We start from the raw sequence: 13,993 nt of genomic DNA, 5'->3' as shown, positions 1-13,993 counted from the left end.
AGGTCTTGTCCCAGTCTGTTTATTTTTTAGGTTCATGGGGATAATTTTGCTATAAATGTTATCCATGTGTTTTGTTTGTGCTATCTATCTGCTCTATTTTTATGCACAAAAACTAAGCTACCACTATCTTCTAAGACTCAAGTTTCCTTTCATTTTAAAAATTATGTCAACTTCAATTTTCTCGTATCAAGATCTATGGTATCCTTTCCATTAACATTACACAGGGATCAATTTAACAGTGCTGAATCAGAAAATTTTGCATTGGATTTTTTTTAAGTTTGATGAACACAGTAAAAGAACCTACTTACCACAGAGCCAAAGTTCAAAATTAATCCTCTTTCAAAACACAGACTCAATATTTTATTAAATATACCTATACAGACAGTTCTAATTTCCAATCCTTGCACAACAGGACTTGACATGTGTACTCTTATACAAAGGCAACAAAACTGGGTAAAAGAAAAAAATAAAAACATGATACATAAAAAAAAAGTAGTGTCATTCTTAATGTCATTGCCCAAAGAGATATATTTTCAGCTGTATTTTGATGAAAATAGCATTGATTCCAAAGGCAATGGCATTTAAATAGCATTTATGGGGCTGTAAAACAAGAGTTATCCCAAAATATCCACAAAATATATTCCCAGTTTTTTAAACTACATAAAAACACACATTACAATAAACAGAATCAATGCAAGTATGGATGCATATTATTTTAAATAGCTTCAACCGTTATTTCTCAGTATATGTTTCTGTGTGTTAGGTTGGCCTATCTGCACTACATTAAAGTATTTCTTTTTTTTTTTTTTTGTAGGAAATGTAGGGAAAAGACCAGCTCGTTGTTGAAAATTGTGTATAAAAACTAGGATTGAGCGTAAATTTGCTAAAATTTCTTCACTCATATTCATCGAATGCCTACTTTGTGCCATACATGGATCTAGCCTTAGAAATACAGTACTTTATATTAGGGTTTATATTTAAGCCCCTAAGTGAGGCTTAATTATAGATTAGGAAAGATAATAATCAAATTAGAGAAACAAAAAATTTAGTATAATAAATCGTAATAACTTCTATGAAGAAAAGACAGGGCAGAGATATGGGGAATAACTGATAAGCAGGGGTTTCAGACAGGGTTGAAATTTTACTCAGGTTGTATCTGTTTGTATCTTTCTCCTATCTGTTTGTATCTTTCTCCCTAAGTATTGTAGGGATCATCCTATTTGCAAAACAGTCACAATTTTTCTGCCAGATAATTTACTAGTCTATACATTTTCAAGAACTTTTTATAAGGGTCAAATAGACCTTCAGAAAGCCTGCAACAATTTACACAGTCTCTAGAGTATTATGTTGGGAAGCTCTGCCCGTGGCAACAGGATTAAATAATTCACTAATACTTTTCTAGGTATTCTGATTTCAGTTGTTTTTATCTTTTATAAGTTTAAAATTATTTGGATTTCATTTTACTGAAAACTGAGGAGAATGGATTTTACTCAACTGTTTTGGTTGATTAATACTACTTATCGTATCATTTATCCTTTAATATATGGATTTGAATTTTTTTTCAAATATCAAATTCAGGTAGTTTATATTTTTGGCTCTTATAGCTGGTGATTCTTTTTATATTATATATCCTCAATCATGGTTGTTAATATGTAGAAAACTTACTGATATATTTTAAAATATTTATCTTACAATCAGCCACCCTATGAACTTTACAGTTAGCTTGATCATCTCTCAGTTGATTCGAGCAGATGTTTTGTTTTGTTTTGTTTTGTTTATTTATTTCTTTTGAGAGAGAGTGAGTGAGTGAGGGGAGGGGCAGAGAGACAGGGAGAGAGAGATTCCCAAGCCGGTTCTGCTTTGTCAGTGCAGAGCCTGACATGCGACTCAAACCTGTGAACCATGAGATCATAACCTGAGCTGAAACAAAAAGTTGGACGCTTAACTGACTGAGCCACCCAGGCATCCCTCAATCAGCTTTTCAAAGCAGGTAAACATCATCTACAAAAAATCATCTAGTGTCCTCTCATCCCAAATGTTTCTCGCTATCACTTTGTGCACTGATTTTATTGCACTGACTGACCTATCAAGAACAAACATCTATTCAATCCCTGCTGACCATGTTAAGCTGTTTGGTTGACGGAATTCTCTGCCCCTTGAGACAAATCTTCCTAGCCTCAGTTCTAATTCTTCAATGGCTTGTCCAAACGAAACTCTGTCTCTAGCTATCTTCTACCCATTGTTTTTAGTATCATATTTCTGTGTAAAAATATTAGATAGTTCAGGAAGTCTTAAGCTGGAGGCCAAAAATAAATGTGCTTGCAGGGAACCACAAACCTCTTGAAATCACAGATAAAATTTTGTGAATACATGCACTTTTCTAGGACAGAGGATCCACAGTTTTCATTTGATTCTTAAAGTATTCTATGAGCCTGACAACCTGACAGTCACTAATAGACAGGCATGAATGATTAGCTTAACCAATAATTACAGCTTACAGAATCCCCGGGTTATTTATATTGTTCAGTACAGATACAACCATAACTAGGCAGTTTCAGAATGTACCTCTGCCGTTTTATAAACCAAAAAAAATGCATCTGAATCCAAGACTGTCTCTAATCTTCAACCTAATTCACTTACATGATTATTCAAAACAAATACCCAATTTATTGCTCAGAACAAATAACCTTTCTAAAAATAATCATTTAAATAATGAATAACTTCTCTATAGAAAAAATAAGGAGTACTCATTTTCCCTGTAAGTACCACCAATATAACACTCAACATTCATTTTCTCAGCTCCTACTCACATCTCTCAACTAAGATTGCATAATTTTTAATAAGGTATATTATCTTTAAAAAAACAAGGCTAACACATTCTGCAAGGGTAATAAGTGACATCTGCTCAAAAATGATGTAAAAAAAGACATTAAAAATCATCTTTTTAAATTTGCAATCTTTCTTATATTTCCAAATAACCATTTTTCATAGACTATTAAATTTGACAATAAAAAAATGAAAGAATTTAGCAAGTTATGAATCATTTTATTTGGCTCCTATATAACGTTTAACTGATTTGAAATAAGATACCAAATGGTTTAACTATGCCATTTCCTAACAAAAATAAAGATTAACAGGAAGGAGTACATGCAACTCAATGCCGTTAGAATTTTCCCTAAAAGCTATTCTAAATGTTCAGTACGATAGCATTCTATACCAACTCTGAAGATAATAATGGTGTATCTGCAAAGTTTTACAGATAGAGGATGCATTAGAAGTTTTCCAGTGCTAATTGCCTCATGAGTGAAGCTATTTCATATAGCACACACAAAACCTACCATTGTACATCAGGGTTTCTGCCGCCGAGACTTAACAAGATAAAAAGAAATCAGAACAGCCTAATGCTTCTATGGCCCTGTCTTCACAGACACATTTACTTTAAAGAATTCTGAAGATTGTCAAGTATGTGCGAAGAGAGTATTTTCTTTTCTCAAATAGTTCACACTCCTTAATTCTGTTTCAAATTTACTTTCATGATAATAGCTAACAATTACATAGCATTAAGTGCAAAGCATAATTTCTAAGCACCATGTATCTAGACGCTATAAAAATATTTATAATATCAACATAAAATATGTATCGCTCCAACAACCTGATAAGATACATGTTATTTTCCTCATTTTATAACTGAAAAAAACTAAAACCCAGAATTTTGGAGACTGCTACATTATCATTTAGCTTACAGTATTTTTCCCACTTCTTGATATGTAAATTTCTCTTTGAACAATCTTTGTATTGTCTTCCGACCCAGCTTCTGTGTGGAGACCCTTTGTGGGGTCTTCTCCTTCCCTGATGCTGAGCATTCTGCGAGTTTCTCAGAAAAGACATTTCACTTCCTGCTATCTGGAAACTTTTGTTTAAAATGTCCCTGTTAATTCCATATGTCCCTTTTCACACTTGTTCTCATTTTGAAACTGTTTTTTATAGATTTTGACCTGATGAGTTATCCTTTATTTTATTCATTACATGTTCTGTTCTTTCTTCTTTTTGCCCTAATTCTGAGAGGTTTCCTAGACTTCATGTGCCAACTTCTTACATGTGAGCACTTTTTGAAAAAAATTTTCTGGATACTCTTTTCACAGCATATTGTTCTTGTTGTCTTACATAAAATATCTTCCTGAAGATATAATTTATAGACTATTTTTAATAATGTAATTTCCCTTAACCCCAAATGCCTCTCTGTTCTCTGGACTTCTTTTGCTCTTTGACTTAGTCTCTCTCTTTTATGATGGAGACTTTTCTCAGAAGACTCATAATGTTTTGCTTAGATATATTAGATGATAGAATACCAACATATAATTACAGTCTCTATGTACATATGTAAGGCTTTTTGAAAAATCATTAGATAATGAACAAGAATTTTTACTGGAAGATCTTGAAATGTCTCCCATTGGATATAGTTTTCTTGTGTCCTGCTTGGGGAGAATTGGCCTGACTCCAAACATTCTAATGTTAAGACTGAAAGTTCTGTATTCACTAGGAAGTGAATTTCAGCCTGGCTTTCCTGGAAACTGCTTCTTAACTGGTACCTCATGTCCTAAGCACCTCTGGGGCTCAGTGGTGAAGAATCATGGAAGTAAAATATAATTTCTCCATTAGCTTTCGTATTTTCCAAAATGTTTTTGAGATCTCTTGTTCTCTGTTTTCTCCTCTTTCTTCTATTTATCTATCTATCTGTGTGTCTTCTCATATTATTTTGGAATGGTTTCAAGAGGTAGGAAGAATAAATGATTAGGTTTAATCCATAATGTTTCCTTGCAGGTTAGGAGAATTACTTATACTAGCAGCCTTGCTTCCTTTTAGGTTGGAGTGACAGAATTAAGATTCAGAAGAGCTGAATTCCTGGCCCAGTTCTTACTATCTATGTCACCATGTTCATGCTACTTAATGTTCCTGCAGTTTCATTTAGTCATCTGCACGCTGGGCAGGGAAATGTAATGGTTGTGACATGTCCTTGCAGGTGGCAGTGAGTGGGGAGTGGATGCTAGGTGTTGCTTTAGGGAAAGGAAGAGCTTTCTTTATCTGGATTTACTAATTGTAAGATTAAATGTGTGCACATCCTGGTTGCAGACTAATTAGTTGTCTATTCATTCAATAACATTTGTTAAAAGTCTGTATGCTGACCCAGTGATTTCAATTCTAAGATAAATGAAAATACATCTCCGCACAAGAAACTGTACAAGAATGTTCACATCAGCAGTATTCACAGTGGCTGAAAGGTAGAAACAATGCAGATGTGCATCAACTGATGAATGGATAAACAAATCTGGTATAGCCATACAACAGAACAGTCTTCCGCAAAAGAGAAAGTGTTGAAACATGCTACAACATGGATGAGACTTGAAAATATGCTAAGTGAAAGAAGCCAATAACAAAAGACTACACATTATGTCATCTCATTGATATGAAATGTCCAGAAAAAAAACAATCTCTGGAGGCAGAAAGTAGATTGCTGACTGCTTACAGCAATGGGGGCAGGAAGGAAGGGGAGAGAGAAATGAGTGCTAATAGGTAGGGGTTCCTACTTGGAGTGATAAAATTTTCTAAAATTGGTTTGGGTAATGGCTGTACAACTCTGTGAACATACTAGAAAAAATTCAATCATATACTTTAAATGAGTGAATTATACTGTAACTGAATTATAGCTCAAAAAGCTGTTAAAAATAAAGCATCTGAGAAAATTGAAGCAGGAAAACAATCTCTTATGTGTACTTTAATGGCATTAGAAATACAAAATTGAGTAATATAGATGAGGCCATGGAATTTAAATTCTAGTGGAGGGACATAAATAAAATAAATATAACTATAAATTCCAATGAAAGAAGAGACCCAGATAGAAAACTAAATGGGGGGGGGGGGGTGAAAGCTGAGGGTGATCACAATGATTAAATGAAAATCCAAATGACAAGGAGAAACTAGGTGTGATGCAAAATGACAGACAGTAAAAAGAGAATTTTAGACAGCGGGGTTAAATTTCACATCAAAACCTCTGTGGTGGGGAGAACTCAGCTTACTGTAGGGGCTGAAATTTTACCCAGGTGTCCAGAAAACAGTGAGGGAGTAAGTTGTGGGTGAGGAGGTTGCGCATAGATAAACTGAAACTATTCAAGATCTTGTAGCTCATCTTGTAGCTCAAATGTACTATAAGAGAAATGGGAAGCCTCTAAAGGGTTTTAAGCGGCATGATATTATTAGACATTAAGTAATATTATTTGCTTTTTAAGACCACTCTTGCTACTCTATGACAAATATAGTTTTGACTTTCTGTCCTAAAACTACTTGTGCACATCTAAACAGAAATATCAGCAACACCGATAAACCTATGTCACTCACAATTTTAAAAAGTGCCTCTGGGTGCCTAGGTGGCTCAGTCAGAGAAGCATCTGACTCTTGATCTCCACTAAGGTCACCATCTCACAGTTCGTGGGATCGAATCCTGTATCGGGCTCTGCGCTGACAGCACAGAGCCTGCTTGAAATTCTCTCTCTCTCTCTCTCTCTCTGCCCTTCCCCCGCTCACATGCTCGCTTGCTCCTCTCTCTCGCTCTCAATAAACATTTTTGTTTAAAAAAAAGTGTCTCAACCAGTGGCAATGTTAATTGGTAAAGTCAATATGTATAGAATCTCTAAAATGTTCACAGTCAGTAATTCCATTCCCTGGACTGTCCAAAATATAATGAAGAGTAATATATAAACATGTTCACTGCAGCACTATTTAACCTGAAAGTACAAAATCTGTAAATAGTTGCTAATTCTGTATATGTGTAATTAGCCTGACTTCTTTAGAACTGTAGCTAATGTCTTAAAAATAAAAACAGGTCTACATAAATAAGATGGTCCAATTATAAATCCAGGACATGTATAATTTTGCTACTTTGCTTTAACCAAGTGGTCAGTTACTATGTGAAATGGCTGAAGATTATTATGGGGAAATTAACTATTAAACTTGAAAAGGGCCATGACATCCATTTTTGTCATTCAAACTTGGGTGAAAGTGTCAGGTAAATGTTCAACTAAAAAATAATCAACATCAATATATATGCTGTGTGCATATAATTGTGTACAGAGGTCCCTTGAATAGTTTCATTCCACATGCACAACGCGCATACACACACACACACACACACACACACACACACACACACACACATCACAGAGAATTAATAGCATCAGAATGGTTTCTTTTGCAATAACACAGATAATACCAGGATGCACCAGGGAGCATCACCATATTCCCTTGATTTTTTTTTTTTTGAAAAAAAATAATGGTAAGTTGTGTATCAAGATGCCTTCACAAAGAAATTTATTTGTAGAAGAAAAGTATTCAGTCTAAGTAAAAACAGTCTTTTTTCCTAGTATATGCAGATTTTTCTTCATTATCACCACCTCTGCTGCCTAACTCATAGTTTGTTACTTCTTTGTACAAAATGATAAAACGGAAATTTGTCAGAGACTCTGAAAACGTTCAGCACTCTTCATTGTGGTGCTATGGTTTGCCATAATTTGTATTTTAATTATAAGAAACTGTATTTGAAAGTCCTTACCCTTAACCCATTACTTACTTGTCTCTAAGTAATGAAGTGAATTATCTGCTAAAGAAAAGAATTACACTTAGAATGGCAAAATGTTCACATAAGCATCACATCAGATATATTTTGCCTGCCTCTTACTCACTTTGGGATATAGGTTCATTGAATAATGAATAATGCAGAATTACAAATACTACTTAAATTGCTTTTTGGTGTTGGTGTTGCTTCAGTTTATGGTTTTTGAGCAAGTAGATATAGCTTAATTAGATTTTGTTAAATGAGTTTTTGATAATGAGTAATGTATTATTCTAATGCACTTAAAATTCTTGCATTACTCATCAACATTCAAGTTCATAAATACAAGTCGACATAATTAAATGTGAATTGGTAAAAACGCATCTGCCCAAAGATTCTCAATTTATAATAAGTCCCAAAAGTAGGTTTAAAGGGAAAGTTGCTCAGAAAAAAAATGCAAAACATCTTGTAACATTTTAATAGTATAATGTCACACTAATATCTATCAAATGCAATTAAATAGTGAAACATCAAATAAAATTTAAAGTTTTGCAACTTAAATGGATACTAAGAAAAAGTAATGGAATAAATTCATACTTCCAAATCATTTCACTTTAATTGGGCCTAACAGTTGGTAGAGTCACTAGGAAAAACTTAATTGAATTTATAAGATATAAAAAGTTTCACCCAACAGAGAAAATAAATAAATTCTTATGGTTAATTTTGGCTGTGTTGATATGGAAAACAAATAAAAGGAGCATTGCTGGGAGCGTACAGATTGCATTTAGCACAAAGATAACATAACAGTAGGCTAATTAGTCCTTAAACCCCAGAAGGTTGAATTGTTTTTTCCTGAGAAGCTCCTAGAAACAAAGGCCTGTCTCTGACTTACTGTGTAATATGGGCGAAGCCTCCCTTCACTAATGAACATATCAGTGACCTCTGACATCACTATTATTGTGGCTGCAACACGAAGCAGAGATGGAAGGCCAGAAATGGCAATAGCTTCAGGAAGTGACTCCCGTCTCTAGGGTCCTTGTGTACTTATGACACAATAAGCTTTTTGTACAGTTGTTCATACTAATTTATGAAAAGTAGTGGAAGAAATAACAAGCCAAGATATAAAATCTCCTCCCTTACCAGAGGCAAGATGTTGGCTGACAATATATATGAAATGGGAACATTATCTATAAAAGAGCCCTATATATAAGTGTGACCCAGGAAAATAATGTCAGAATCCCTGAAATGGCAAATAGTCTGGGGATAAATTCTTCCAAGGTAAATTACTCAGATAATAAAAACCATCCAGAAAAGTCCTCTATTCCTTCAATCCATTTGAATGATTATGTCATAACTATAGATTAGCTGTGAAAGCACAATGCTAGGCCAGAGTCACCTTTTTATTAAATAAATAAAAAATAAAATTTTAGCTAATAAATATATAATCACTGTTAGTAATCTCAAGAAAAATCACATTTAACCTCCTAATTAGATATTTCTTTTTGTGTGTGTGGTATACATGAAACTCAGCAAGACTGAGACTGTGTCCTTACTACGCAAAGACCAGTATAATTTTACTTTTTTCTTTTTGTTTTTTTTAAGCTTATTTATTTATTTTGAGAGCAAGAGAGAAAGAGAGAGAAGACGCATGTACAAATGGGGGAGGGGCAGAGAGAGGGGGAAGAGAGAATTTTTTTAAAGATAATTTATTGTCAAATCGGCTCCCATACAACACCAAGTGCTCATCCCAATAAGTGCCCTCTTCAATGCCCATCACCCACTTTCCCCTCTCCCCCACCCCCCACCAACCCTCAGTTTGTTCTCTGTATTTTAAGAGTCTCTTATGGTGGAAGAGGGAATTTCAAGCAGGCTCCATACTGTCAGCACAGAGCCTGATGCAGGGCTCAAAATCACAAATGGCGAGATCATGACCTGAGCCGAGATCAAGAGTCGGCCGCCACTTAACTGATTAAGTCAGCCAGGTGCTCCTACTTTTACTTTTTAAGTAACTATATTTTCCCTAGTTTGGATGATTATATACCATGGTATAGACAAAAACATAAGATTTTTTTTTTTTTACTAAACTCTCTAGCTCCCACCCAGTTATTTCTAAAAACAAACAAAGAGAAAAAAACAAGTCTTACAAGACTAAAATCAAAGGCTATGTTCCTTCTGGAGGCTCTAGGGGAGAATCCACTCCTTGCCGTTTCCAGCTTTTAGACACTGAATGCACTCTTTGACTCCTGGGACATCACTGTGATCTCTGCTTCCATCATCACATCTCCCTTTCTGCCACCCGGTTATTTCTAACAGTTTTGATAGTATTTGACTCTTCTTTAGTCCCTGAAGGCTTCTAACATCATCCTCTCCTGAGAAAGAAGGGAAATACAGAGCCTCTGCCCTACTTACACCGGAGATAGGAGAAAACTACGTGCCAGACACAGCAATAGCTCTCTTGGGCAGGTGAGAGAAGCACCTAGTTAGCTCTGCGGGAGTCTCAGTGGGAGCAAAGCCCAGGAAGTGGAAAAGGCCTTGGCTCAGAAGTCATCCTAAAAAGGGACACTGGATCACCAGCACAGTGGTAAAGTCCTGACCTACCCCGGAGTGGCAGACTCCCCTACATTCAGCAGGATGGGACTGACCAAAGAGCAGAATGAGTAAACTTTCTTGGCCATGCAAAAGCTTATGAAAGTATCAAGTTCAAAAAAAAAAAAAAAAAAAAAAAACTTGATTTCCAGTATCTCCCACCCCTCCATGAAACTGATTCTTAAGTGTCACTTTCTCAGTGGCTGAATTATTACTGAACATCAGTTTGGCATTGTAGGAATCATAGCGAAGCCCTGCCCTTAAAGTGTCTTCTTCAGGAAAGAGCCTGAGGTGAACAGATCATAACCATAACATTTCTACTATGTTAGAGATTTTCCCGTATTTCTTGTCCTTTAGGAAAAAAAGTGCTGCCAGAGTTTTGTCTTTCTTATTTCTGCTTTTTCCGTTACATTATCCTGACATGTTATACAGGTTTTGAGAAATCTTATTGATATCATATAAAAATGTTAATGAAATAATAATAAGATTTAAATGTCTTGACATAGACAAATAAGTATTTACATCATTGCTTCCTTAGTTTTTTGTTTTGGGAAAACATATATTGTAATTGCGAGTTTTAAAATCTATCTTTTTCAGATACCTTCCAGTTAGAAACCTAAACCTAATAATTGTTTAATTTGTGTCTGACATTTCCTTTCGTCCAGTTATGCAAGAGAAAATCCAGTATTGCAAACTACTCCACACTGGATTTTGTTTAGAGTATTACCTCACTTTTTAATCATTTCTCATTTATTTGAAGTGCATGGTAAAAGTTAACCATCATCTGATCTCAATTTATTTCTTAGTCACTTTTTTTGTTGTTTGATATTTGTCTCAGATGATTCACTTGAGAAAATGTGGAGAATCTTTAATTTCATGAATTTCATTCATTCAAAAGATTCTGGCACACTATCCCAATTCCTGAAAGGTGGCCCTATGTTTTTATCCAGTAGGTGGTAAAAGTTTAATTATGTACCATGTGCCACTTTTTGAAAAGTGTAGTCTCTTTTTACATTGTTCAAGAAATAAAAGTAAAAGTAATCAAAAGGGATCACTCAATTGAGGTAAAATAAATAAAGTGTAGCATTTTATTTGCATGTGAACAGTGAACCACATATATTACTGGAAACGCCATGCTTACTTTTGTTATTAAGGCTGAAGCCTGTTTCCTTGTAAAGTTTTTCTCATGAAAGAAAAAAAAAGGGTACTAGGTTGCAACATATTTCCACTGAGGATTGAGGGAGAGATAGTTTTCTACATTTGATTCTAACCTTTAAAATTTTAAAGAACATGACAGTCTAATGCGCCTTAAAACAAGGTCATTTATAAGTCTGCTTATCGTCCTGAGGGAAGAAACGTGGCAGTTTATTTAGATCCTTTTCAACGTAAACATTCTTACAATCCAACTCTTAATTTGCTATAGACTATAAATGTCATTACATTCTATAAGTCCTCCTTTGGACTTTGTTACATGTTTTGGTAAATAAGAACCTTAAAATGATACACTTCCTAAAAGCCATTCACTCTATGCATAAATAATAGACGCTACTGATTTCTGAGACAATATATAAAATTCAAAGAAGGTGAAGACGTTCACTCCCAGGCTTAGTGCGGCAGGAGTTTGGGTTTTCCAAAGCTAATGTCATTCAGAACTGTGGACAGCTCCTGCGGAGGCATGGAGTCGATGGCAATTTCCCGTAAACATAACTCAAAGTAATGCTGCTTTTTATCGCTATCTTTGATTGCTGTTTAATAGACGCCTATTAAATCGGCTTAATTTGCACATATACTCTTTTTCACTGACTCTTTTTCTTTTTCGAATGAATTCACTTAGAAAGAAAGAAAGAAAGAAAGAAAGAAAGAAAGAAAGAAAGAAAGAAAAGGCAAGCCACCCTGAGTTTTAGAATTTAAATGGAAAACCCAACCTTATTCGGAAGCTGCAGCGTGTGCGCACGTTAATAAGAGGATCTACTTCACGACCTTCATTTGATAATCTCTAAACATGCTTATAACCGAATACATACTTGGGCGACAAATAAGATCGGGAAACGTCTTAATTTTAATTCTCCGAAGCAGTTTCCCTGGCGGACAGCTCTCCTCCTGCCCTAGTTCCCGGGCTGGGAAATGGGAAAGAGATTTCCGAAACAGACTTGTAGTCAAGGTCAAGAAAGGGTGTCTCTCAGTCTCAGGGAGGGGGCTCTGGAAACGCCCCCTGTCTGTTTCTGGAACTCGAAGCTTCCTGCCACGCTGCTGCCCAAGCTGGCAGCGCCTGCCCGGCTGAAATCTCAAGTCAGGGACTATCCAAGCGCAAATTGCCCTTCTTGAGCCTGCCAGCCACTATTCTGAAGAAATGCATTGAGGATGCCCAGTGCCTATAAGCAGATGAAAAACAGATTAACATTCCCCAGGGGTGAGAGCGGCTGGAACAGCTAGGACTTGTGAGTCACTGTCTCCGCTTGCCCCATCCTCTCCTCAAACCCAGGAGCGCCTTCTTCCCCTTTGGGAAAGGCGGGGGGCAGCGCGAGGATGGGTGTCACCCCAAAGACGACTTTCTGGCCGCTTCCTTACACTCTCAGCTCCGAAGTAAAAGTTTTTTTGTTTTTTGGTTTTTTGTTTTGTTGTTGTTGTTGTCGTTTTTTGGCACAACTTAGCATCCTCCCATCTGGGGGGGGGGGTCACATCTTCCCCGATGTATCCCCAAAGTTCACAAGGCAAAGGAGGCGAAACCTCCCAGGGATTCCCGGGCAACAGGAGCTCCTCATCCCACCCCCTCCTCGGCGGAAACTAGTTGAAGAGTGGAGCCCGAGCAGCCGGAGTGGAAGCCGCCGGCAGCGCCACCCCCCTCCCGCCCCGCAACCCCTCCCTCCGAGTCCCCGGGCGCCCCCTCCCAGGTGCGGGGACGCGTGTTGGAGGGCGCGCCCGGAAGGGAGGGTGGGGCGGCGGCAGGGAGTCCTCACCTGAAATCGCTGTAAGGGTGGATAATCCAGAAGCCTGCAGTTTTAACCCTTTCCTGCTCCTTTTCCACCGCCTTCTGGCTCCCAAACATGCGGAGGGAGAATTTGTTGACCCCGGGCTGCAGCATGGAGGTGAACTGCCTCTGCATGAAGCCGTACTGCCGCCGGGGGCCCTCGGCGTCCTCGAAGCCCCCGGCCGACTCCTCGCCGCCGCCGCCGCCGCCGTCCACCTTGAAGCACACCGAGTTGCCGTGCTCCTTCGCGCCGGCCCCGCCGCCCCCCGGCGGGGTGCCGAGGCGCTTGTCGGCCGCGGCCGACCCCGCGCCCGTCGCGGGCGCCTTGGCGGGGAAGACGCTGTTGCCATCGTCCCGGCTGTTGGACGAGGAGTTGGGTTTGCCGCCTCCTTCCATGCCCGGGGGACGCGGCCGGCGACGGCGCGGGCTCCAGACCCGCCGGCCGCCCGGCGCCGGGGGCACGAAGCCGAGGGGGCAGGGGCCCGAGCTGGCTGCCGGCGAGCCCGGCTGCCCGTCGCGGCGGCGGCGGCGGCGGCGGCGGCTTCTGCTTCCCGCCCGCGCCGCTGCTCCCTGCGCGCCTCGCTCCCGCCGCCGCCGCTGCCCTCAGTGGCTGCGCTCCCGGTTCCGCCGCGGCTGGTGCTGAGGCTGAGGCTGCCCGAGCGAGGCGAGGCTCCGCTCAGCCCTCGCGCGCCAGCGCCTCCCCTCGGCTGCCCTCTGCTGGCCGGAAAGGCTCTCTCCCCGCCCGCACAGCGCGCACTCTCCCTCCACTCTTGCTCCACTTCTGCCCAGCGTGACATTGAACTCGGGAGCCCTCCGAGGCATTTATTTGTACATGT

At 38.6% G+C, this 13,993-nt stretch overlaps 1 protein-coding gene across 1 annotated transcript in view; it reads right to left on the bottom strand.

Annotated features, from left to right (window-relative positions):
* The window catches only part of HCN1 (hyperpolarization activated cyclic nucleotide gated potassium channel 1), a 389,009-nt gene extending 375,339 nt beyond the window's left edge, over window positions 1-13,670 (bottom strand). Inside the window, exon 1 of the mRNA XM_045438479.1 lies at window positions 13,147-13,670. Coding sequence (XP_045294435.1) covers window positions 13,147-13,553 — 407 coding nt within the window. The 5' untranslated portion in view covers window positions 13,554-13,670. The remainder of the gene's footprint in view (window positions 1-13,146) is intronic.
* Window positions 13,671-13,993: the final 323 nt, after the last annotated feature.

This window comes from Leopardus geoffroyi, chromosome A1 (genome assembly GCF_018350155.1).
Source record: "Leopardus geoffroyi isolate Oge1 chromosome A1, O.geoffroyi_Oge1_pat1.0, whole genome shotgun sequence".
NCBI lineage: Eukaryota > Metazoa > Chordata > Mammalia > Carnivora > Felidae > Leopardus > Leopardus geoffroyi.
This window is presented reverse-complemented; position numbering and strand designations above follow the sequence as displayed.